Source organism: Papio anubis, chromosome 20 (assembly GCF_008728515.1).
Source record: "Papio anubis isolate 15944 chromosome 20, Panubis1.0, whole genome shotgun sequence".
Taxonomy (NCBI): Eukaryota; Metazoa; Chordata; class Mammalia; order Primates; family Cercopithecidae; genus Papio; species Papio anubis.
Genome location: NC_044995.1, coordinates 34,952,139 through 34,978,508, shown reverse-complemented (window position 1 = coordinate 34,978,508; position 26,370 = coordinate 34,952,139). Strand labels below are relative to the sequence as shown.

General features: G+C 54.8%; 1 protein-coding gene across 1 annotated transcript in view; it reads left to right on the top strand.

Moving 5' to 3' along the window:
* The window catches only part of MYO9B (myosin IXB), a 137,318-nt gene that overhangs the window by 104,815 nt on the left and 6,133 nt on the right, over window positions 1-26,370 (top strand). Inside the window, 19 exon segments of the mRNA XM_017952277.3 lie at window positions 2,304-2,343; window positions 3,335-3,457; window positions 4,712-4,792; window positions 6,542-6,652; window positions 9,782-9,799; window positions 9,801-9,905; window positions 11,430-11,746; window positions 13,235-14,152; window positions 16,501-16,567; window positions 16,891-17,015; window positions 20,230-20,363; window positions 20,573-20,763; window positions 21,869-21,967; window positions 22,073-22,246; window positions 22,731-22,772; window positions 23,041-23,152; window positions 25,150-25,223; window positions 25,849-26,041; window positions 26,137-26,265. Of these exon segments, the coding sequence (XP_017807766.3) occupies window positions 2,304-2,343; window positions 3,335-3,457; window positions 4,712-4,792; window positions 6,542-6,652; window positions 9,782-9,799; window positions 9,801-9,905; window positions 11,430-11,746; window positions 13,235-14,152; window positions 16,501-16,567; window positions 16,891-17,015; window positions 20,230-20,363; window positions 20,573-20,763; window positions 21,869-21,967; window positions 22,073-22,246; window positions 22,731-22,772; window positions 23,041-23,152; window positions 25,150-25,223; window positions 25,849-26,041; window positions 26,137-26,265 (3,053 nt within the window).

Sequence of the window (26,370 nt, the reverse complement as noted above, 5' to 3'; positions counted from 1 at the left end):
CCAACCGTTAGCACACTGTGGGACCTGAGTATTCTATGCTTTCGGCCTCCAAATGGGGTAATGACTCTCATGCTTCCATTATGTTGACCCAGCACCAGGCAGGCAGCAGCCTCAGCTAACAGGACATCCACCTGCGGTCACCACATCCCGCCTTTTAGTGGCCATTGGGGTGTGGGTTGGCTGACAGCAAAGCTTGCACCTGCATGGGAGCCAATGGAAGCCAGTTTCTTTTTTTCTTTCTTTTTTTTTTTGAGATGGAGTTTCACTCTTGTTGCCCAGGCTGGAGTGCAATGGGGTACGATCTCAGCGCACTGCACCCTCTGCCTCCCAGGTTCAAGCAATTCTCCCACCTCAGCCTCCCAAGTACCTGGGATTACTGACACCTGCCACCACGCCTGGCTAATTTTTTGTATTTTTAGTAGAGACAGGGCTTCACCATGTTGGCCAGGCTGGTCTTGAACTCCTGACCTCAGGTGATCTGCCTGTCTCGTCCTTCCAAAGTGCTGGGATTACAGGCATGAGCCACCGTCCCTGGCCCTTTTTTTTTTTCTTTCTTTTTTAAGAGATGGGGGTCTCATTCTGTTGCCCGGGCTAGAGTACAGCAGTGACACAATCACTGCTCACGGCAGCTTCGACCTCCTGGGCTCAAGCGATTCTCCTGCCTCAACCTCCAGTGTAGCTGGAAATACAGGCGTGCATTACCACACCTGTCTAATTTTACTGTTTGTAGAGGTGGAATCTTGCTATATTATAGCCCAGGCTGCCAGGCTGGTCTCAAACTCCTGGGATCACACGATCCTCCTGCCTCAGCCTCCCAAAGCACTGGGATTACAGGCATGAGCCACTGTACCCAGCAGGAGCCTGTTTCAAACTTTTGTTCCTTTTTTTTTTTTTTTTTTTTGAGGCAGAGTCTCACTGTCGCCCAGGCTGGCGTGTAGTGGCTCAATCTCAGCTTATTGCAACCTCCACCTCCCAGGTTCAAGCAATTCTCCTGCCTCAGCCTCCCAAGTAGCTGAGATTACAGGTGTGCACCACCACACCTGGCTAATTTTTTTTGTGTTTTTAGTAGAGATGGGATTTCACCATGTTGGCCAGACTGGTCTCGAACTCCTGACCTCAAGTGATCCGCCCACCTCAGCCTCAAACTTTTGTTCTTGTTATGCCTTATTTTACCCCACAGGGATTCAGGTGAAACTGAATGCAACCGCGAACGGCTAGGCATCTCACAGATCTGCAAGCTATCATCTCCTTAGCCGGTCTTCAAAAGGCACCAGGCCTTTTGAATAAATAAATATATTTACTTATTTATTTATTTTCCCCTTGGTCTGCAAGATTTCATAAGGTGTCTGAGAACACAGGAGCTGCCCGCTTCCTTACCTCGGCCAAAAGAGCAGCTTTGGGTTTTGCGGGGGGTTTTGAGACAGAGTCTTGCTCTGTCACCCAGGCTGGAGTGCTGTGGCATGATCTCGGCTCACTGCAACCTTCGCCTCCTGGGTTCAAGCGATTCTCCCGCCTCAGCCTCTTGAGTAGCTGGGATTACAGGCGCCCACCACCACGCCTGGCTAATTTTTGTATTTTTGGTAGAGACAGGGTTTCACCATGTTGGCCAGGCTGGTCTTGAACTCCTGACCCCAAGTGATCCACCCACCTCAGCCCCCCAAAGTGCTGGGATTATAGGCGTGAGCCACCACGCCTGGCCAGTTTTGGTTTTCTTCTTTCCCACCAGCATGATCCTGAAAGGAGCTCCCACCCAGGCCCCATTTTGGTTATTTTGCAAGGCAAGTCCCTGCCCTGCCAGCAGAGGGTTCCAGAAGGGTGTCTGGGTCTGTTTGGTGTCTACCAGCGCATGGCAAAGACAGCCTGGTCACCTGGTCTCCACCAGGACTGCTCAGGCTTCCTCTGCCCCACTTAGGGCATCCTGCTGTGATTTGGGGATATGTCAGTTCCTCCATAGTGAGCTCCGTTGGATGCACGTCCCACCCTGTAGATTCCTAGCCAGCCCCTCCTACTTCTCAGACATCCAAATGGCCCCCAGACCAAATGCTTTTCTCAGCCTTGGGGCAGCCACCAGCAGAGTCCGGCTAGCGCCATCCCAGGGAAACTGGTGTCCACAGACAGTGGCTGAGGCACGCCACGGTGTGCGGTGTGGAGAGGTGGCGGCGGCCTTGTTGCACTTGCGCCTTCTCGCTCTCTCCCGTCTCTCTCTGTCTCAGTCTAACCCGCCAGGCGTGGCTTGCTGAACTAACCCAAATCCCGACGCTGTGTTCCTTTTGTTCACAAAACCATTTTTAATATTTTGACAGGAAAAGTAAAGGTATCAAACAAAAGCAGATCATTCCAAAGGTAAAAAAATAACACACACCCCGCGCGACACGTTCCAAGATATGCTTCTCTGCCCGTCTTGAGAGCTTTCACTTCTGCAGCTTAATTACCTCCTTCTTCCCACTATCTCCCCCTCCCTCCAAGAAAAAAAAAGTTCTTGTGTTGAGATGATTTGGAGCTGGCTCTTTATGGGTTTCCCAGAAGCAGGGTCTGAGATGGGGATATTTGCACACACAGCGGCTTATGGAGGGGGGTTTACAGGAGAAAGCAGAGAGAAAGGGTGAGGGAGGAAGCCAGGGGCATAAGCGCAGCTGAAGTCTGGCCTCAGCCTGGTCCCACGGGGAGCTCTAGTGGGTTCATAGCACCATAGAGCTCATCCTGCCCCAAGGTAATGGGACCCTTCCGTTTAACAGCCCCATCTTCAGTCCCTGGCTACAGGGCCACTTCCAGATGGGGCAGAGCACCTCCCAAGCGCTCTGTCTCGTTTCCACGTACAAGTGCAGCAATTTAGGAAATTGGCAAAAAGAGTAAGACTAGCCTTGCAGTCTAGTTAGCAGATGGGAGAGGGCTAATTCCTCTTGTCAGCTGATCGAACTGGCTGACACATGAGGGTGGCCTGTCCGATGAGCTCATGCAGATGGCACAGAAAAGACCTGGCCCTTCTTGCCTCAAGTAACGTAAACTGTAGGAGCTGTGCAGAGGAGAGGGTCGGCCAGGTTCAGTAGCACTGGCTTCCTCTCTAACCCAGAGGAAGGGGAAATGGGGCAGCCACTCAGGCGGTGAAAGAGGCTGCCATCAGCCCTGCTGGAACCAGCGCTGTGTGCAAGGTGTAGCCCACCTCATTCCACTGGGCCCTCTCCAACAGCGTGGTCCCAAGACCAAACCTAAGAGCTGCCGCCTGGGCACTCGCTGCGGGGATGCTGTTCTGCCCTGGCTCTGGGGACGCTGTGATGCCTTCCCGTGCCCGTGTGGGCTGTGGGAGGGCAGGCCGGACCCCATGTGTCTGTCCTAGAACCTGCTGGACTCCAAGTCCCTGAAACTCATCATCAGCATGACCCTGCACGACCGCACCACCAAGTCCCTGCTGCACCTGCACAAGAAGAAAAAGCCACCGAGCATCAGCGCCCAGTTCCAGGTGGGTGCAGCAGGAGAGGCGGGGGGCGGCGCCAAGCATCAGCGCCCAGTTCCAGGTGGCAGCAGGAGAGGGCGGGCGGTGCTCAGCTCAGCCTCACGCCAGGTAGTTCACTCACACCGGTGCGCCCTCGGCCTCTACTAAAAGCAAAAAAATACCCGGGCTGGCGCCGGTGGCTCACACCTGTAATCCCAGCACTTTGGGAGGCCGAGGCGGCAGATCACGAGGGTCAGAAGATCGAGACCATCCTGGCTAACACGGTGAAACCCCGCTCTACTAAAAATACAAAAATTAGCTACGTGGTGGCGTGGCACCTGTAGTCCCAGCTACTCAGGAACAGGCAGGAGAATGGTGTGAACCCGAGGCGGAGCTTGCAGTGAGCCGAGATCGTGCCACTGCACTCCAGCCTGGGCGACAGAGCCGAGACTGGCCTCAAAAAAAAAAAAAAAAAATACAAAATTAGCCAGATGTGGGTGGGCACTGCACTCAGCTCCTTGGGATGGAGGCAGGAGAATTGCATGAATCTGGTGCTGAGGTTGCAGTGAGCCAAGATCATGCCACAAGCCCAGCCTGGCAACAAGAGAGTGAGACCTGTCTCAAAAACAACGCAGGCCGGCCGTGGCTCAAGCCTGTGCAATCCCAGCACTTTGGGAGGCCTTCTAGATGTACGGATCACCAGGTCAGGAGATCGAGACCATCCCATGCAATCACAGTGAAACCCCGTCTTCCCTACTAAGAAATACAAAAATAGCCGGGCGCAGATGTATGGGCTTCTGTGTAGTCCCAGCTACTGAGGCTGAAGCCGGAGAATGGCGTGGAACTCCTCGAGATGGATGCAGTGAGCTGAGATCCGCCACTGCACTCTGCAGCCTGTTATAGAGCGAGACCCCGCCTCAAAAAAAAAAAAATAATCTAAGCATCCATGGTCCTTCCCAGAGGCTGGACACACATGTTTCAAATCTCCAGAAAGCATTTGTCTGGTCCTCCCCGGCCCCAGCCTTCCACCTAAGGCAGAGACAAGCACTGGTGGCCCTGGGACCATGGGGACCACGTGAGTTCCCCTCAGGGTTTCCAGGATAGCCAGGCTCTGGCCTGCAGCCTCGATCCAGCTGGAACCTCTTGTGTCCCACCACCAGGGACCCACATCTGCAGACCCCATCCACCCCACACTGATGCTAGAGCATCCCAGGTCTCCCACAGAACAGCGGCTGCCAGGGTCCCTAACTCAACCCAAATGCTCTCTCTTTCCCTTAACAGACATCCCTTAACAAGCTCTTGGAGGCGCTGGGGAAAGCAGAGCCCTTCTTTATCCGCTGCATCCGTTCCAATGCTGAAAAGGTGAGTTTCTCTAAGGTGTTTGGGAGGAGAAGGCCCATGCCAGACTCTTAGGGGTGTCGGTGTCCCTGCATCCAGCCCCAGCCTCCACGCAGTATGGGGGACAGTGCAGCAGTCCATCCAGAGGCAGCTGGGGATGGAGGGTTAGCAGTGAGGATGGCCCAAGTGGCCATTCAAGAGTAGGGACATCATCTGGAACATGGAGACGCCCAGAGAAGGTTTGATTAGGGAGCGACAGGGTCAGGGGTGCTCTTCAGATACATCCCAAAGAGTAGCCAGTGCAAGGAGTGTACCAAAAGGCAAGGGCTGAGGTTACATAGCAGAGTCTTAAGAGGCACACACAGCCCGCTGCTCACATTGCAAGTGTCTAGAGAGACCCTCGGAGCCCCGGTAGAAGCACCAGTGGGGGCTTCAGGCTCAGCACTGGCACAGGCTTCCTTTACCCCAGAGGTCCACTCCATCCCTGGGAGGACAGCTCGGGGACTTTACCAGGGACGGAGCAGGGGTGTGGGCTCCCAGACAAATGTGAGCACACAGCCAGGCAGGAACCTCCCACCAACTGTACCTGGGGAGATGCTCCGTCGTGCACCGTCTCTGCTCGTGGGCTGTGCCAGCAGATGGTTCTCTGTGATAAGAGCCATTCTGTGCACTGGAGGGTGTCAGGCAGCATCCCTGGCTCCACATCCACCCCCAGTCATGACAACCCTCCCCATTCTTTCCTGTTTGCCCTTTTTTTTTTTTCCTTTGGTTTTGTTTGTTTGTTTTTGAGACAGAATCTCTCTCTGTCTGTCACCCAGGCTGGAGTGCAGTGGTGCGATCTCGGCTCACTGCAGCCTCGACCTCCCAGGTTCAAGCCATCCTCCTGCCTCACCCTCCCACGTAGCTGGGATTACAGGTGCCCACCACGCTCAGCTAATTTTTGTGTTTTTAGTAGAGACGGGGTTTCACCATGTTGGCCAGGCTGGTCTTAAACTCCTGACTTCAAGTGATCCACCCATCTCAGCTTCCCAAAGTGCTGGGATTACAAGCGTGAGCCACCGCGCCCAGCACCGTTTGTCTTTATAGCAACACCATGCCTTATCCCTCACTGCCCACCAGGGTGAAGTCCAGACCCCTGAGCTCCAGGCTTAAAGCCCACTGAGGCAGCCGCATTTCCAGCCTCTTCTCTCCCCTGGCAGGAAGCATCTCCCTGTGTCCCCATCAGCCCCTTGGCTTCTTCCTCCTCCTCTCGGCCTCCACCCAGCTGCTCCCTGCCTGTTCTGTCACCTGTGTGTGGCTCCTGCCCCTAGACCAAGCTCTCCTCTCCACCAAATCCCCAGCACTTACCCCGTGCCTGCCACGGAGAACAAGCCCAGGACACATTTGCATTTAGTTTTTTGTTTTTTGTTTTTTGTTTTTTTTTTAATAAATTTAAATGACTAGAGATGGGGTCTCACTATGTTGCCCAGGCTGGTCTCAAACTCCTGGCCTCAACTGATCCTCTCATCTTGGCCTCATTCCAGAAGGAGTGTCTGGAGCAAGGAAGGACCCCTTGTCCAGGCCCTCCTGGCTGCTGTGCCATAGAACACTCCCAGGTCTGCTAGCCAGCACCCACATGTACACCCTGACCAAGTCTGTGTTAGGGATCCCAAGGGGCAGTGGTCACATGGCACAGTGCCCTAATCTCACAGTTCCCAGGCCTGAGCCACCGACAGGCTTGGGCATCCTGTCCGGTCAAGGCCACCTGCGTGATCTCTCACATTCTCATTTCAGAAAGAGCTGTGCTTTGACGACGAGCTGGTCCTGCAGCAGCTGCGCTACACCGGTATGCTGGAGACCGTGCGCATCCGGAGGTCAGGGTACAGTGCCAAGTACACATTCCAGGTAGGCCACAAGCACACGTACCTGGACACACCTGTTTCATGGCAAAGGCAATCGCCCTCTTCCAAAGAGAGCTCCTTGCTGGAACGTAAACCCAGCAGGTTGGCCAGTCGCCGTGGCTCACGCCTGTAATCTCAACACCTTGGGAGGCCGAGGCGAGCAGATCACCTGAGGTCAGGAGTTTAAGACCAGCCTGACCAACGTGATGAAACCCCATCTCTACTAAAAATACAAAAATTAGCCGAGTGTGGCAGCAGCTGCCTGTACTCCTAACTACTGAGGCAGGAGGATCCCTTGAACCCAGCAGGCGGAGGTTGCAGTGAGCCGAGATTGAGCCACTGCACTCCAGCCTAGGCAACAGAGCAAGACTCCATCTCAAAAAAAAAAAGAAAGAAACCCCTGCCTCATGCCAAGAGCTGGTACCTGTGTCACCCTGAGCCCAAAGCCAGAGATGACAGCGCCTGGTTCCCTTTCATGCTTTCCCTTCATAGCCCCAGGGACTAGAATAATATAATGTGCCTCTTTTCTCATCCATTGAATAGAAATAATGTCTTTCTAATCCTAAGCAGATAAGAAAGGCAAAATTATAAAAAATGCAGAAATGCTGGTGTCTTTTACCAATACTTGACCCTTAAATATTTGAAATAATACTTTGCTAAAAAGAAATGTTCCAGGCAGGTGCAGTGGCACACTCCTGTAATCCCAACACTTTGGGAGGCCAAAGCAGGAGGATCACTTGAGCCTAGGAGTTTTGAGGCCAGCCTGGACAACCTAGAGAGACCCTGTCTCTGCAAAAAATTTAAAAATTAGCCAGGTGCAGTTGCTTATGCCTGTAATTCCAGCATTTTGGTAGGCCAAGGCGGGTGGATCACTTGAGATCAGGAGTTTGTTACCAGCCTGATAAACATGGTGAAACCCCATCTCTACTAAAAATAAAAAAAAATAAAAAAAATAAAAGCCAGACACGGTGGGGCACATCAGTAATCCCAGCTACTTGGGAGGCTGAGGCAGGAGAATCTCTTGAACCCAGAAGTTGAAGGCTGCAATAAGCCGAGATCGCACCATTGCACTGCAGCCTGGTCAACAACAGCAAAACTCCGCCTCAAAAAAATATATATATTAGCCAGACAAGGTGTTGTGCACCTGTGGTCCCAGCTACTCAGGAGGCTAAGGTGAGAAGATCACTTGAACCCAAGGAGTTTGAGGCTACAGTGAGCTATGACTGAGCCAGTGCACTCTAGCCTGGATGGCAGAGCAAGACCCTGTCTCAAAAAAAACTAGAGGCCCAGTGCGGTGGCTCACGCCTGTAATTAGCACTTTGGGAGGGCAAGGGAGGCAGATTGCTTGAGCTCAGGAGCTCAAAATCAGTCCAGGCAACATGGTGAAACCCCATCTCCACACAAAAATGGCAGTTTCAGGTGTGCTGGCATGCAGTGTACTCCCAGCTACTTGTGGGGCTGAGGCAGGAGGATTGCTTGAGTCTGGGAGGTCGACAGTGAGCCATGTTTGCACCACTGCACTCCAGCCTGGGAAACAGAGCGAGACTGTCTCAAAAAAAAAAAAAAAACATGTTCCTCCAGCTATGATCTAACTCCCTCACAAGTCCTAGACTGTAAGCCCTATTGCAGTGCGTCCTGCTCCTGTGCCAATTCTCACTCATCTAAAAGCACCTAGACCTTGCAGGTCTTCAAGATTACAGACTATTGACCAGGCATGGTGGCTTAGCCTGCAATCCTAGCACTTTGGGTCAGTCATGGACCAGCACCACTGCACCCAGCTAAGAACCCATTTCTTTTTGAGACGGAGTCTCAGCTTCTGTCGCTTCAGGCTGCAATGCAGTGGCCGTGGATCTCAGCTCACTGTAAACTCGGGCCTCCCTGGCTTAGCCATTCTCCCCTGCCTCAGTTTCTCCCGAGTAGCTGGGATCACAGGCGCTCGCCACCTTGCCTCCAGCTTAAGTTTTTTTGTATTCTTTTAGTAGAGACAGGTTTCACCGGGTTAGCCAGGATGGTCTCGGGACCTGCTGACCTCGCGGATCCGCCTCTCCGCCTCTGCCTCCCAAAGTGCTGGGATTACAGGCTTGAGCCACCTGCCTCGGCCTTCTTTTTTAGGCAGAGCCTCACTCTGTCAGCCTAGGCTGGAGCGCAGGGCGCCTCGCTCCCTGCAACTTTGTACCTCCCATGTTCAAGTGATCTCCTGCTCTCCTCCACCTCCCCAGCATGGGACCAGGCCTCTGCCACCATGCCTCCTGGCTAATTTTGTAGATTCAGGGTTTTGTCATGTTGGCCAGGCTGGTCTCATAGGTTGAGCTCAGGAGTTTGAGACGAGCCTGGGCAACATGGTGAAACCCTGTCCCTACAAAAATTTTTTTTTTTTTTTTTTTTTTTTTTGAGATCGACTGGCTTCACTTCAGGCTGGAGTAAGCGGTGGCCGACCCTGCCTCACTGCAAGCCCGGCCCCGGTTCACGCCCCATTCTTCTGCCTCAGCCTCCCCGGAAAGTAGCTGGGACTACTTCAGGGTGCCCCACTCAGCCTCGCTAGTTTTTTTGTGGCTTTTTAGTAGGTGACGGGTTTCACTGGTTAGCCTAGATGGTCTCTGGAGCCCTGACCTCTTGATCCACCCATCTCGGCCTCCCAAAGTGCTGGGATTACAGGTGGCCGGTTTCACCGTGACCCGCCCAAAATTTTTTTAATTAGCTGGGCGTGGTGGCTGCTAGGATTGGGTACTTGCACTCCTGCCTGGGAGACTGAGGTGAGGATTGCAATGACGTGATCTTGGCTCACTGCAACCTCAGCTTCCCAGGTTCAGATGATTCTCCTGCCTCAGCCTCCCAAGTAGCTGGGACTACAGGTGTGTGCCACCGTGCTCAGCTAAGTAGAGATGGGGTTTCGCCATGTTGGCCAGGCTGGTCTCAACCCTGACCTCGTGATCCAACTACTGCCTCCCAAAGTGCTGAGATTATAGGTGTGAGCCACCATGCCCAGCCCAGACTATTTCTGAAAGCCTGAAATTTCAGACGGTTACTACTCATCTCATCAAACCCAATTTCACCTTAACCGGGGTCACCAGATCCCCTGCCTCCCCGCCCGGGTCAGCAACACCACCCAGATTCCTCTGCCCAAATAATGTAGGATTTCACCGAGCAGTTCCCAGGTGCTCCTGCCCAAGGATGCCCAGCCCTGCAGGGAGGTCATCTCGACCCTCCTGGAGAAGATGAAGGTAGACAAGAGGAACTACCAGATCGGGAAGACCAAGGTCAGTGCTCCTGCCCCTCACGGCACCGCAGACCCACACCCTGCCTTCCACTGCACACCGTGTCTTCCCAGGCCCCCAGGGCCACTCTCTGAAACATACAGGGCTCTGTCTAGGAAATGCATTTCTAGCGACCCAGCAGAATACTGCACCTAAGGGATAGGGGCCGCCCTGGCTGAGCCCCACTTGCTGCTCTTCAGCGGGGCTCAGAGACTCCCTCTGCATCACCTGTTTATTGCTGCGTCACAGGTAGGAAAGGGACGATCATGCTAACTGGCAGGATTTAGGAGCTGGTCCATCCCCTTTACAGTATCAGGTGGGAGGCGGCCTGCAATTGTCGTCCCTTTCAGAGATCGTCTCCCATCTCTGGGCATGTGTTTGCCTCTTGCTGTGGGGGCATTGTTCAGCCACCCTTGTTTAACAAGTGCCAAGGTCAGTCCCCCAAAGGCCTCACCCGGTGTAAAAAAATTCCCTTCCAGCCAAGCGAGGTAGCACGCACCCAGAGTCCCAGCTACTTGAAAGCCTGAGGTGGGAGGATCCCTTGAGCCCAGGAGTTTCAGACTAGCCTGGGAAACATAGCGGGACCTCGTCTTTATACAGTATTTAAAAATTAGCCAAGCATGATGGCATGCACCTGTGGTCCCAACTGCTTGGCAGGCTGTGGCAGGAATTTGAGACTGCAGTGAGCTGTGATTGCACCACTGCACTTCAGCCTGGGTGACCAAGCGAGACCTCATTTCTTTTTCTTTCTTGTTTTTATTTTTGAGACAGAGTCTCACTCTGTCACCCAGACTGGTGGTGCGATCTCAGCTCACTGCAACCTCCACCTCCCAGGTTCAAGTGATTCTCCTGCCTCAGCCTCCGTGCAGCTGGGATTACAGGTGCCCGCCACCACGTCTGACTAATTTTTATATTTTCAGTAGAGACAGGGTTTCATTACAGGCACACACCTGTAGTCCCAGCGACTCAGGAGGCTGAGGCAGGAGAATGGCTTGAACCCAGGAGGCAGAGGTTGTAGTGAGCTGAGATCGCACCACTGCACTCTAGCCTGTGAGACTCCATCTCAAAAAAAAAAAACAGAGCCACACCTAGGTGCAATAGCTCATGCCTGTAATCCCAGCGTTTTTGGGAGGCCAGGGTGGGCAGATCAATTGAGGTTGGGAGCTCGAGACCAGCCTGGCCAACATGGTGAAACCCTGTCTCTACTAAAAATACAAAAATTAGCCAGGCCTGGTGATGGGCACCTGTAGTCTCAGCTACTCGGGAGGCTGAGGCAGGAGAATCACCTGAACCCAGTAGGCAGAGGTTGCAGTGAGCCGAGAGGGCGCCACTGCACTCCAGCCTGGGCGACAGAGTGAGACTCCATCTCAAAAAAATAATAATAAATAAATAAATAAATAAATAAAGCCCTGGTTGGTCAGCACACCAGCCTGGGTCTCACTCTGGAGTGGGCTATGCAGACCTCCCAGGCACAGAGGTGGTGTCAGGGGCAGCGCGGCTGACCCCACCTGACCCCGTGCCCACCAGGTCTTCCTGAAGGAGACGGAGCGGCAAGCCCTGCAGGAGACGCTACACCGGGAGGTGGTGCGGAAAATCCTGCTGCTGCAGAGCTGGTTTCGGATGGTGCTGGAGCGTCGGCACTTCCTGCAGATGAAGCGGGCCGCCGTCACCATCCAGGCCTGCTGGCGGTCCTACCGGGTCCGGAGGGCTCTGGAGAGGACGCAGGCCGCGGTGTACCTCCAGGCCGCATGGAGGGGCTACTGGCAGCGGAAGCTCTACCGGCGCCGGAAACAGAGCATCATCCGCCTGCAGAGCCTCTGCCGGGGGCACCTGCAGCGCAAGAGGTGAGCAGAGCCAGGCCACGCTCCCCAGAATATTCCAGAAGCCAAAAGGGTCACTCACCAAATTGCTGCCCATGATATACCATCTGGCCTGTGGCACTAAGGGGATGTCATTCTGGACACAGGGAAGGGTTGGTGGGAAACTAGATGCCTGGACACACATGGACTACAGAGAGGGGCTCTGAGGCTGGCAGGCAGCACTCAGGGACAAAGCTCTGCTTTGCCATTGGCTGCACCCATTCTCTGCCCAGGGACTCCCCTGTACCTGGATCGGTCAGGGAACACCTGGATTCAGGGTTGGAGGGACCGCCTGGACCAGCCCAACACTCAACATGGAGCTGGGGCATCCACCAGGCACAGAGAACCCCCCAGCAGGATATCAGCAACTCCCGTCCCGGCACCCACAGCTACAAGCCCAGCCCCTCCCTGACCTAGGCACCCTGTGCACCTCTCCCCTGCCACACAGACCCAGCTCTGCCACAGGTCACATCCCAGCTCCCAGAGCAGGCCCTACCCACATGTGCAAATAAGCCTCCTAGGCCAGGTGCAATGGCTCATGCCTGTAATCCCAACACTTTGGGAGGCTTAGGTGGGAGGATCACTTGAGCCCAGGAGTGTGAGACCAGCCTGGCCAACATAGCAAGATGCCATCTCTACACAAAATTAAAGAGTTAGCTAGGTGTGGTGATGCACACCTGTAGCCCCAGCTATTCAGGAAGCTGAGGCAGGAGGATCACCTGGGTCTGGGCTGTGGTGGCTGCAGTGAGCTATGATCACACCACTGCACTCCAGCCTGAGTGACAGAGTCAGACACTGTCTCTAAAAACCAAACAGGTTGGGCGTATTGGCTCACACCTGTAAGGCCAGCACTTTGGAAGGCCAAGGCAGGCAGATCACATGAGTTTGAGACCAGCCTGGCCAACATGGCAAAACCTCATCTCTACTAAAAATACAAAAATTCGCCGGGCATGGTGGTGTATGTCTATAATCTCAGTTACTGGGGAGGCCGAGGCACAAGAATCACTTGAACCCGGGAGGCAGAGGTCGCAGCGAGCCAAGATAGTGCCACTGCATTCCAGCCTGGATGACAGAGTGAGACTTTGTCTCAAAAATAAAATAAAATAAATAAAAATAAAAACAAAACAAAAAGCCTCCTAGAAAAAGACTCAAGGGAAAGCCCACAGTGGACCCCAAACGAGTTTGAGGCTTCTTAACAGAACCCACCCACCACAGCCCCAACAAGGGTCCTCTCCCCTAACAAGGCAGCCAGGCAGACACAGGGCAGGAGTATCTGTGACACTGAGGGGGCACCACCCTCAGCCTCCTTTCCTGATCGAGGAGATTCCTGCTTTCCAGAAACATCTCTCAGGGCCACTAGGCACAGGCGAAGCCCCGTCTGCAGCCCACAGGCTGGGGGTCCCATCGGAACTCAGTGGGAGGTGGAAGGCAGGTTTGTTTCTGAACCAGCTGTCTGCTTTTTCCTCACTCCAGCTTCAGCCAGATGATCTTGGAGAAGCAGAAGGCAGAGGAGAAGGAGAGGGAAGCCCTGGAAGCCGAAAGAGCAGGCGCTGAGGAGGGCGGGCTGGGTCAGGCGGCCGGCGGGCAGCAGGTAGCTGAGCAGGGGCCAGAGCCGGCAGAGGATGGCAGGCACCTGGCATCAGAGCCTGAGGTGTGGCCAAGTGACAGGTCCCCGCCAGAGCACTCCTCACCTGAGAAGGAGGCCCCGAGCCTGGAGAAGACTCTCCCGCCCCAGAAAACCGTGGCTGCTGAAAGTCACGAGAAAGTCCCCAGCAGCCGCGAGAAGCGTGAGTCGCGTCGGCAAAGAGGGCTGGAGCACGTCAAGTTCCAGAACAAACACATTCAGTCCTGCAAGGAGGAGAGCGCCCTCAGAGAACCTTCCAGAAGGGTCACCCAGGAGCAAGGGGTGAGTCTCCTGGAAGACAAAAAGGAGAGCAGAGAAGATGAAACCCTTCTAATCGTAGAGACGGAGGCTGAGAACACGTCCCAAAAGCAGCCCACAGAGCAACCCGAGGCCATGGCAGTTGGCAAGGTCTCTGAAGAAACCGAGAAGACGCTGCCGGCTGGGAGCCCCAGGCCCGGCCAGGTGGAGCGGCCGACCAGCCTGGCCTTGGACAGCAGGATCAGCCCACCAGCCCCCGGCAGCACCCCCGAGACCCCCGAGGACAAGAGCAAACCTTGTGGCAGCCCAAGGGTTCAGGAAAAGCTCGACAGCCCCGGAGGCTCCACACAGATCCAGCGGTACCTGGACTCCGAGCGGCTGGCCAGCGCCGTGGAGCTGTGGCGGGGCAAAAAGCTGGTGGCCGCCGCCAGCCCTAGTGCCATGCTCAGCCAGTCCCTGGACCTCAGCGACAGACACCGGGCCACAGGGGCCGCCCTCACGCCCACAGAGTAAGCCCCACACCCTCTTCTGTCTGAGCGCCAGGGTCCAGGCCAGGTGGGCAAGGCCAGGGGCAGTACCACACATCCTGGAAACACGTGTGTGATCATGCCCAGTGGGTGTGCGGGAGCCCTGAGGGAGGAGGACAAGCAGGGCATGCTAAAGGCCAAGTGAAAACAAGGCACCTAGCCAGGGCCCAGGCTGGGACCCGGAGCCTTGAGGGGTCCCCAGAAGGAGCTGTGCTCATATAGAAAGGTCCTGGCCTTGAGGGAGGTGGCTCCTCAGGTCAAGGTCCCTGCTCCCCAGCAATCTTGGGCCTTGGTTTCTAATTGGTGAACAGGACTAACTATACTCCTTGGGGTTAAAAGAGCAGGGGCTCGCTCTGCCTGAGCCTTAGTAAGCCAAGTGTCGGTGGCTGGGAATCTCCAGCTCCCTCTTCCAGAGGGCCTGCAGGACCAAAGGAAAGCAGTCAGGCAGGAGACAGGCCTTCCCTGCAGCAGGCCTGCTCAGCCTCCCACTGCTTGTATTGGGGGCCGGATCATTCTCTGCAGTGGGGCTGTCCTGTGTATCATAGGATGTTGAGCAGCATCCCTGGCCTCCACTTACCACGTGCCAGGAGTATCATAAATAGATGATGGATGGAGTGAGGGAGAGAGAAAGGGAAGGATGTGTGGATGGGTGGGTGAGTGGATGGATGGATGGAAGGAAGATAGAGATGATGGAGGGATGGATGGAAGGAAGATAGAGATGATGGAGGGATGGATGGATGGAAAATGGATAGAGGCGATGGAAGACGGATACAGATGATGGATGAAGGGATAGATAGAAAACAGGTAGTAATGATGGATAGAGGCATGGATGGATAGATGGATGGATGGTACAGATGATGGATGGATAGAAGATGGGTAGAGATTAGGCTGGGCGCGATGGCTCACGCCTGTAATCCCAGCACTTTGGGAGGCCGAGAGTTTGAGAGGAGTTCGAGACCAGCCTGGCCAACATGATGAAACTCTGTCTCTACTAAAAATACAAAAATTAGCTGGACGTGGTGGCACATGCCTGTAATCCCAGCTACTCGGGAGGCTGAGACAGGAGAATCGCTTAAACCTGGGAAGCGGAGGTTGCAGTGAGCTGAGATCAAGCCACTGCACTCCAACCTGTGTGACGGAGATGAGACTCCATCTGAAAAAAAAAAAAAAAGTTGGGTAGAGATTATGGATGGAAGCAAGATAGATGCCAATGATAGATGGATGGAAGGAAGATAGGTAGAGACGATGAATGGAGGGACGGAAGATAGGTAGAGATGATGGATGGATGGATGGATGGACAGACAGAAGGATGGGTAGATGGCTAGAAGATAGAGAGCTGATGGATGGAGGGATGGAGAGAAGATAGGTAGACATTATGGATGGAAGATAGAGATGATGGAAGAATGGATGGGTAGAAGATAAGTAGAGCCGGGTGTGGTGGCTCACACCTAGAATCCCAGGCCGAGCCGGATGGATCACCTGAGGTCAGGAGTTTGAGACCAGCCTGGCCAACGTGGCAAAACCCCGTCTCTACTAAAAATACAAAAATTAGCCGGACGTGTTGGCGCATGCCTGTAATCCCAGCTACTCACGAGGCTGAGGCAGGAGAATCACTTGAACCTGGGAGGCGGAGGTTGCAGTGAGCCGAGATCACGCCATTGCACTCCAACCTGAGCAAACAAGAGCAAAACTCCATCTAAAAAAATAAAAATAAAATAAAGATAGGTAGAGATGATAGATGAAGAGATAGATGGAAGACAGATAAAGAGAATGGATGGGGGAAGGTAGAGACAATGAGTAGAAGGATGGATGGATAGATAGATAATTAGTAGAAGGATGGATGGATAGATAGACAATTAGTAGAAGGATGGACGGATGGATAGATAGACAATGAGTAAAAGGATGGATGGATGGATAGATTAGATAGACAATTACTAGAAGGACGGATGGATGGATAGATAATGAGTAGAAGGATGGATAGATAAGATAGATAGATAGATAGATAGATAGGCAGGCAGACAGGCTCTCTTGGGCTAAGGCAAGGTTTCCTACCCTTCACACTCAACATCTGGGGCTGGACCACTCTGGAATGGAGACCATTCTCTGTAGGGTATTGAGTAGCATCCCTGCCCTCTACTCACCAGATGCCAGAAGTACCCACCCACTCCTTTCCCCCCACCTCAGTGGTGACAACCAAAACTCTCTAGACATTGCCAAGTGTCCCCTGGCAGGGTCACAACTGCCCAAGTGAGAACCTAAGAACCACTGAGACAAGAGAATGCCACTGACTCGCTCTAGTCAGTAAAAGCCATGTTTCTGTGATCTCGCAGGGAGAGGCGCATCTCCTTCTCCACGAGCGATGTCTCCAAGCTCCTCCCATCCCCGGCCAAGGCTCAGGTAACAACAACATGGCGAAACCCCATCTCTACTAAAAATACAAAAAATAGCCAGGTGTGGTGGCGCGTGCCTGTAAACCCAGCTACTCTGGAGGCTGAGGCAAGAGAATCGCTTGAACCCGATGGCAGAGTGGAGGTTGTAGTGGGCTGAGACCAAGCCACTGCACTCCAGCCTGGGCAACAGAGTGAGACTCCGTCTCAAAGAAAAAAAACAAAAGCGGGAAGTGAGGTGGGTGGATGGAGTGTAAATGCCTGCAGGGGCTTCACCGTCTAGTACAGGCCTGCCAGCCTTTCCTTAGCAGCCCTCCCCGCACCCTCTTGCAGCCTGCAACAGAAAGCACGGACGGAGAGCGAAGCGCGAAGAAGCCGGCTGTCCAGAAGAAGAAGTCAGGTGACGCATCCTCCATCCCAGACGCAGGGCTGTCCCCGGGCTCTCAGGTCGACTCTAAGTAAGTATGGGGCTTGGGGGAAACTCAGGCCACCAGAGGATGCCCGGGGTCCCTGCCAGGGCCTCGCAGCATTGTGGCCTCCTAAACCAATCATATTTACAAAGCACGTTCGCGAAGGCATTTGCTCAGTAGAAACTGCATGAGGCAGCCAGGCGTGGTGGCTCACGCCTGTAATCCCAGCACTTCGAGAGGCCGAGACGGATGGATCACTTGAGGTCAGGAGTTGGAGACCAGCCAGGCCAACATGGTGAAACCCCATCTCTACCAAAAATACAAAAATTAGTTGGGCATGACTGCACACACCTATAATCCCAGCCACTCGGAAGGCTGAGGCAGGAGAATCGCTTGAACTCGGGAGGTGGAGGTTGCAGTGGGGAGCCAAGATCACACCACTGCACTCCAGCCTGGGTGACGGAGGAAGACTCCGTCTCAAAAAAAAAAAAAAAAGCTGGCCGGGCGTGGTGGCTCAAGCCTGTAATCCCAGCACTTTGGGAGGCCGAGACAGGTGGATCACGAGGTCAGGAGATCGAGAGCATCCTGGCTAACATGGTGAAACCCTGTCTCCACTAAAAATACAAAACATTAGCCAGGCATGGTGGCGGGTGACTGTAGTCCCAGCTACTCAGGAGGCTGAGGCAGGAGAATGGCGTGAACCTGGGAGGCAGAGCTTGCAGTGAGCTGAGATTGCACCACTGCACTCCAGCCTGGGTGACACAGCGAGATTCCGTCTCAAACAAACAAACAAAAAATTAGCCGGTCATGGTGGTGGGCGCCTGTGGTCCCAGCTGCTCCTCCGGAGGCTGAGGCAGGAGGATGGTGTGTACCTAGGAGGTAGAGCTTGCAGTGAGACGAGATTGTGCCATTGCACTCCAGCCTGGGTGACAGAGTGAGACTCCATCTCAATAACAATAATAATAATAGGCTGGGTGCAGTGGGTTATGCCTGTCATCTCAGCACTTTAGGAGGTCAAGGAGGGCAGATCGCCTGAGGTCAGGAGTTGGAGACCAGCCTGGCCAACATGGTGAAACCCCGTCTCTACTAAAAATACAAAATTTGGCCAGGTGCGATGGCTCATGCCTGTAATCCCAGCACTTTGGGAAGCCGAGGCGGGTGGATCATGAAGTCAGGAGATCGAGACCATCCTGGCTAACACGGTGAAACCCCGTCTCTACTAAAAATGCAAAAAATTAGCCGGGCGAGGCGGCGGGCGCCTGTAGTCCCAGCTACTCGGGAGGCTGAGGCAGGAGAATGGCGTGAACCCGGGGAGGCAGAGCTTGCAGTGAGCTGAGATCCGGCCACTGCACTCCAGCCTGGGCGACAGAGCGAGACTCCGTCTCAAAAAAAAAAAAAAAAAAAGCCTCTAGGGCAGAATCCTTCCCGCCTCTTCTGGTTTTGGGGGCTCCAGGTGTTCCTTGACTTATGGCTACATTACTGTAATCTCTGTCTCTATCAGCACTTGGCCTTCCCCTCTGTGTCTGTCTTCTGTCTTCTGTCCCTTAAAAGGACACATGACTGGATGGATGCCGTGGGTCATGCCTGTAATCCCAACACTTTGGGAGGCCAAGGCGGGATGATCACTTGAAGCCAGGAGTTCAAGACCACCTGGGCAGTGTGGCAAAACCTTGTCTCTATAAAAAAAAATGTCAAAACATAGCCAGGCAGGACGGTGCATGCCTGTAGTCCCAGCTACTCAGGAGGCTGAAACAGGAGGATCCCTTGAGGCCAAGAGTTCAAGGCTGCAGTGAACTGTGATCATACCACTACACTCCAGCCTGAGCAAGAGAATGAGACTCTGTCTCTAAAAAAACTTTTTCTAACTTAAAAGATAATGAGCTGGCCGGGCACGGTGGCTCACACCTGTAATCCCAGCACTTTGGGAGGCCGAGGCGGGCGGATCACGAGATCAGGAGATCGAGACCATCCTGGCTAACACGGTGAAACCCCGTCTCTACTAAAAATACAAAAAAATTAGCCGGGCGTGGTGGTGCACGCCTGTAGTCCCAGCTACTCGGAGGCTGAGGCATGAGAATGACGGGAACCCGGAGCTTGCAGTAAGCAGTAAGTAATGCAGGCGGAGCTTGCAGTAAGCCGAGATCGCGCCACTGCACTCCAGCCTGGGCGACAAAGCGAGACTCCGTCTCAAAAAAAAAAAAAAGATAATGAGCTAGGCGCATGGCTCGTACCTATAATCCCAGCAACTCAGGAGGTTGAAGTGGGAGGATCGTGCTCATGAAGCCAGGAGTTTGAGGCTATAGTCAGCTACGATCACACCACTGCACTCCAGACTATGTGACAGAGTGACACCCCAACTGGAACAAAAAAGAAAAGAAAATGGAGTCCCCCTGTGGCTTCTGTTTGGTGTCCTTCTTTCTTCACATAACTCCCCTGCCAGTACAAAGAAAGGGCTATTGCTCTTTATAAGATGATCCTTTTTTTTTTTTTTTTTTTTTTTGAGACAGAATCTCACTGTGTTGCCCAGTCTGGCAGTCTGGAGTGCAATGACATGATCTCAGCTCACTGCAACCTCCACCTCTCAGACTCAAGCGATTCTCCTGCCTCAGCCTCCCAAGTAGCTGGGATTATGTGTGTGCACCACCATGCACGGCTAATTTTTTTTTTTTTTTTTTTTTTTTTGTACTTTTGGTACAGAAGGGGTTTCACTATATTGCCCAGCCTGGTCTCAAACTCCTGGGCTCAGCTGATCCATCCACCTCAGCCTGCCAAAGTGCTGAGATTACACAGGTGTGAGAGCCACCATACCTAGCCAGATCCGTGGGGTTTTTTTTTTCCTTTTCTTTTTTTTTTTTTTTTGAGACAGAGTCTCACTCTGTCACCCAGGCTGGAGTGCAATGGTGCGATCTCAGCTCATTGCAACCTGCAACCTCCGCTTCCTGGGTTCAAGCAATTCTCTTGCCTCAACCTCCCCAAATAGCTGGGACTACAGGAACCCATCACGCCCGGCTAATTCTTTGTATTTTTAATAGAGACAGGGTTTTGCCATGTTGGCCAGGCTGGTCTTGAACTCCTGACCTCAGTTGATCCACATGCCTCGATCTCCCAAAGTGCTGGGATTAGAGGCGTGAGCTACCACGCCAGGCCAGATCCTTTTTTGAGTCAGGCAATGATAGAGCATTTGCCATGTGTCCAATCACAGGGAGGCTGGGCCTCACGTCCATTCTCATTTCAGACTTAAGCCATGTACTTTCTCCTGCAGATCCACGTTTAAGAGGCTTTTTCTGCATAAAACCAAGGATAAAAAATACAGCCTGGAGGGCGTGGAGGAGTTGGAGAATGCTGTGTCCGGGCAGGTGGTGCTGGAAACTGCCACCATGAAAAAGGGCCTGGAAGGTTGGTCACCTGCAGCCTCAGGGACAGCAGAGCCACCAGTGTCCCTGGGGACATTCATTGTCCCCAAATGGGGCCTTGAGTTGGCTGTGGGCCAAGCCCTAGGCACAAAGCCAGGGGTTTCTGGCCCTGGATAAAGGCATGCCGTAGGAGGTCCTCTGCATCCTTCCCCCAAACCCACCCTCACCAGCTGCCTCCCGTCCCATCCTCAGCCCCCTCCGGACACCAGCACCGCCACGCCGCAGGTGAGAAGCGCACCAAGGAGCCAGGAGGCAAAGGGAAGAAGAACCGAAACGTCAAGATTGGGAAGATCACGGTGTCAGAGAAGTGGCGGGAATCGGTATTCCGCCAGATCACCAACGCCAATGAGCTCAAGTACCTGGACGAGTTCCTGCTCAACAAGGTGGGACCACTAGGGGAGAGCCAGGGGCATGAGGGCCGGTCCGCAGCGGAACCATCACAGCCAGGCAGTGCTTTCTGAAACACACACCACAGGGCTTAGCAGGTCAAGAATACAAAGTGCAGGCTCAGGCCGGGGACAGCGGTTCGTGTTTGTCATCCCAGCACCCTGGGAGGCTGAGGCAGAAGAATCACTTGGGCCCAGCAGTTCAAAACCAGCCTGGGCAACAGAAAGACCCCATCTCTACAAAAGGTTTAGATTTTAGCTGGTGTGGTGGTACACACCTGTAGTCCCAGCTCCTGGGGGGCTGAGGCAGAAAGATCGCTTGAGCCCAAGAGGTTGAGGCACCACGAGCCATGATCGCAGCACTGCACTCCAGCCTGGGTGACAGAGCAGACCCTGGCTCAAAAATAATAATAATGCATATTTGGTCTCAAAGCAAAGATTGATGAAGCACTGTGTGCAACAGAAGTGGAGGCGAGCAAGCTGTGGCTGCCTTCAGGAGGGTTATACCCCATGGGGGTGGGGGTTGGGCAATCCTGCAGCAGATAGAGCTACGTTTGGGAGCTGCACAGCGGCCACAGGGGGTCGATGGGGACACAGAAGGATCAGGAAACCCTGCTAGGAGTAGAGGCATCTTAAAATGACCAGACCATTCCAGGCATCCCAGTCCTAAGGTATGGCTGGGTGTTGAGCCCCTGTGTGGGGCAGCAGGAAGGCCCTGAACTGACCTGTAGCTCTCATCTAGGGGGGATTCTGTCCTCCAGGGAACACTGGCAATGTCTGGGGACATTGGGGTTATCACAACCTGGAGGGAGGGCGCTGTTGGCCTCTGGTGGGTAGAGGCCAGGGATGCTGCTTAACCTGCTGTGGCGCACAGGGCAGGCCCCACTGTGGAGAGTAGTCCTGCCGTGAATGTCAGTGGCTTTATAACTCTGACATTTATAACTCTGAGATGAGAGATCAGGCTTGGTCAGAGGGACTGGATTTTATCCCAAGAGCCTAGGGGATGACTTAAGAGAGGATACAAGTGACCCATTGGGCACCTCCTCGGGTACGCAGTTCCCCAGGCCTGAGGCACGCAGGGTCAGCTCCTCTCCCCTTCCAGATAAATGACCTCCGTTCCCAGAAGACGCCCATCGAGAGCTTGTTTATCGAAGCCACCGAGAAGTTCAGGAGCAACATCAAAACGATGTACTCTGTCCCGGTATGTGGCGGCCCGGCCTTCAGCCTTTCCCATACCCTGCTCAGACCCGTCATTCCCATCCGCCCCTTGCCCGGGCCTGCGGGGTGACGCCTAGCATTCCCACAGAACGGGAAGATCCACGTGGGCTACAAGGATCTGATGGAGAACTACCAGATCGTCGTCAGCAACCTGGCCACTGAGCGCGGCGAGAAGGACACCAACCTGGTCCTCAACCTCTTCCAGTCACTGCTAGATGAGTTCACCCGTGGCTACACCAAGAATGACTTTGAGCCAGTGAAGGTGGGCAGCCCAGCACGCCGCGCCCACCCATGCCTTGCCATGATCACTTACACCAAGCCCACCTGACATGCCACGCCCACCCATGCCCTGCCCATACCACGCCCACCATGCCATGCCATGATCACTTACACCATGCTTACCTGTGCCTTGCCATGATCACTTATGCCACACCCACCTGACATGCCACGCCCACCCATGCCACGCCTATGACATGCAACATGCTATGCCTACCCATCGCTTGCCATGATTACATGCCACACCCATTTGTGCTACGCCTACCTCCTGGTGGGGAGTCCTGCACCCTCCCCAACAGGGCCTCACTTCTGGGCGTGGGGTGTCTGAATGGGGGGTGTTAGGGACAATGATGCCACTCCAGGTGAGGGAGGGTTCAGGGTACCCAGATTCCTGGGTTATGGGGTGCCAGGGGTGGGTTGGGTCACTTCCCAGGGGGCCCCCGTCGACCTCCTCCTTGTGTTCCTCACAGCAGAGCAAAGCTCAGAAGAAGAAGCGGAAGCAGGAGCGCGCTGTGAGTAGGCTGCACGTGGATGACAGTCCCAGCAGGCGAACGGTGGCAGGAGCGTGCACGTGTGTGTCAGTGTCAGTGTGTGCATGGGCCCGTCTGCACGCGTATGTGTGCGTGGATACGTGTGAGTGTGTTTTCTCCCCAGCACATACGGAGCCGTAGTCTTGAATAAGCAGACCCACCCCTGAGATCCCGTGGGCCATCATCCACCAGTGGCTGGGGAGGGCCGCCTTCCCCTTCCCCCGCCCAGCACCCTTCTCTGGCCTCACAGGTCCAGGAGCACAACGGGCACGTGTTCGCCAGCTACCAGGTTAGCATCCCGCAGTCGTGCGAGCAGTGCCTCTCCTATATCTGGCTCATGGACAAGGCCCTGCTCTGCAGCGGTGAGTGGCTCCCCGCCCAGGCCCCAAACCCCTCCACGTCCCCCACCACCCCTCACTGCTCAAGAGGGCTTCAGGGCCAGGCAGAATGGCTCACACCTGTAATCCCAGCACTTTGGGAGGCCGAGGCAGGGGGATAGCGAGGTCAGGAGTTCGAGACCAGCCTGGCCAAGATGGTGAAACCTCATCTCTACTAAAAATACAAAAATTATCTGGGCACGGTGGTGGGCACCTGTAATCCCAGATACTCAGGAGGCTGAGGCAGGAGAATCACTTGAACCTGGGAGGCAAAGGTTGCAGTGAGCTGGGATCACGCCACTGCACTCTAACCTGGGCAACAGAGCAAGACTCAGTCTCAAAAACCAAAAAAAGGGTCTTCACCCCAGCCCAGCCACCAGGTCAGATCTTTCTGGATCGTTGCCCCAGCCATATCCCACCCCCTCAAACTGTCCACCATCACCTGAGGGGCAGAGCCCAATTCTCAGCTGGCCCTGAGGCCCCCAGTACCCAGCGCCCACCCCCATCTGCAGCCTCCTCTCCTCCTGGGCCCTGCCTCTCTGTCTGTGTATACACTGCTCCACCGCCTGAACCACTGGCCCCTCCTTCCCCAGGCTCCTCATGGTCCCTCCCCTGTAGGCCAGACTCAGCCCCAGGGGACCCTAAGAGACAGGGCCCAGGAATGACCCAGCCGATCCATGGTCACATAGCTTTGAGGTGGCCAAGCCAGGACCCAAGCCCAGGCAGCCTCCAGAGGCCCAGCAGGGCCAAGAGGGCCTCTCCCGTATGTGTGTTTCTGCCAGAACCAGTCGGGCCAGGGTCTTTTCAGCCCAGAAAGCAGCCCCACCACCCCACATCTGTCCAACAGTCAGTTGTCGTGGTCCTGAGACACAGATGCGGGACCCAGGCCCGTCCCCTCACCTGATTCCATCCTTCCCGGGTGCCAGACATTCTCTTCTTTAGCGTAGCCAGTGTACCCTCTCCCAAGACGTCAGCTGGGTGGCCTGGGATTCAGTGTGGTTGGAAGAAGGAAAAGTAGCATTGTCTTTGCCCCATGACATCCTCATCCCAAGTCCCCAAAACCACCTCCTGGCAGGACTTTTAGACCTTTAGTTCTGCCAGGAGTTGGCCCTGAGGCCTTGGGGCAAGGATGTCACAGGTCCCCACAAACACCTGCTCGTGGTTCCACTAGCCAGACTGGGTCTGAGGCCACGAATGGCCACCTTGAGCTATGAAGCCTGCCCACATGGCCTCCTCTCTCAGGAGTCAGGGCACAGGTGCCTGCAGTGTGGGTTTAGAAGTCGGCAGGCCAGGCACAGTGTCTCATACCTGTAATCCCAGCACTTTGGGAGGCCGGGGAGGGAGGGTCGCTTGAGCTCAGGAGTTCTAAACCAACCTGGGCAACATGGCAAGACCCCGTCTAAACAAAAAAATACAGAAATTAACCAGGCATGGTGGTGCATGCCTGTAGTCCCAGCTACTTGGGAGGATCACCTGGGCCTGGAGGTCAAGGCTCCAGTGAGCTATGATAGCACCACTGTACTCTAGCCTGGGTGACAGAGTGAGACCCTGTCTCAAAACAAAAAAAAGGAAACCAAAAAGAAGGCAATCCAGGCCGGGTGCGGTGACTCATGCCTATAATCCCAACACTTTGGGAGTCCAAGGTGGGCGGGTCACCTGAGGTTGGAAGTTCAAGACCAGCCTGACCAACATGGAGAAACCCTGTCACTACTAAGAATACAAAATTAGCCAGGCGTGGTGGCACATGCCTGTAATCCCAGCTACTTGGGAGGCTGAGGCAGGAGAATCACTTGAACCCGGGAGGCAGAGGTTGTGGTGAGCCAAGATTGCGCCATTGCACTCCAGCCTGAGCAACAAGAGTGAAACTCCATCTCAAAAAAAAAAAAAAAAGGCAGTCGGCGGCCCCCGGCCAGCTGGGTGGGCGGCTGCAGGAATCTGGGGTCCCCAGCACCCTCTGTGACTCCCACCCTGTGACCTCCTAGTGTGCAAGATGACCTGCCACAAGAAGTGTGTGCACAAGATTCAGAGCCACTGCTCCTACACCTACGGGAGGAAGGTGAGTGCAGGAGGCCTGGAACTCTCTAGAATGACACTCCACTCAGAGCCGGGTGCACCGGGAGGTGGTGCTTGATGTGAGGGCCAAGCGAAGCATTGAGCAGCCAGCAGGGGGCAGCTGTGGCCTCTGGTTCTGCAGAACACACCATTGTCCCTGGTTCTGTCCAAACCCCTTGAGGCCCCCAGGCAGGGCCCAGGCCTGTGTGTGTGTCTCAGCTCCCCCAGCCCTGCTCATCCTTGCTCCCGAGAGAGTCCTGAGCCATGTAGAGGGAGGCCCCCCAACTCTGTGCATCAGGATGGGGTCCTGGGTGGTAGGGGTGCAACAAGAGTCAGGGTCTACTTCTGTGAGGCGGCTGTGGGGGCCAGGTTATAGCTCTCTCCCCACGAAGGACCACCCATGCCTTGGGTAGCCTACAAAGGAAGCCCCTGCCCAGTGGCTGCCACACTGGCCTTGACCTCTGCAGCCCCACACCCCCAACAACTATGCAGAAGGAGACAGGGAGGGACAGAACAGCAGAGGAAGCCCCGAGGGCCTTGTGCGGGACCAGGAGGGACAGGCCCCCAGAGACAGCTGGAGAGGAAGACAGCCAGGCCCAGACCTGACCCCCCGACACCTGGCACTGCAGGGCGAGCCAGGCGCTGAGCCGGGCCACTTCGGTGTGTGCGTGGACAGCCTGACCAGCGACAAGGCCTCAGTGCCCATTGTGCTGGAGAAGCTCCTGGAACACGTGGAGATGCACGGCCTGTACACCGAGGGCCTCTACCGCAAGTCGGGCGCCGCCAACCGCACTCGGGAGCTCCGGCAGGCGCTGCAGACAGGTGGGCACTGTGGGCAGGTGGGCGCAGTGCCAGGCCCCAGGCGCAGCCGTCTCACCAGTGTGCCACTCACCAGTCCCACCCCACTCACCCCACAGACCCCACAGCAGTCAAGCTGGAGAATTTCCCCATCCATGCCATCACGGGGGTGCTGAAGCAGTGGCTGCGGGAGCTGCCTGAGCCCCTCATGACCTTCGCACAGTACGGCGACTTCCTCCGAGCCGTTGGTGAGCCCCGCCCGCAGGTGGCCATGGCCAGGGTACAGCGCTTGCTGTAACCAGCCCAGGAGGCAGGACCACCCGGTCCACAAGCTGAGAAACTGAGGCCCGAAG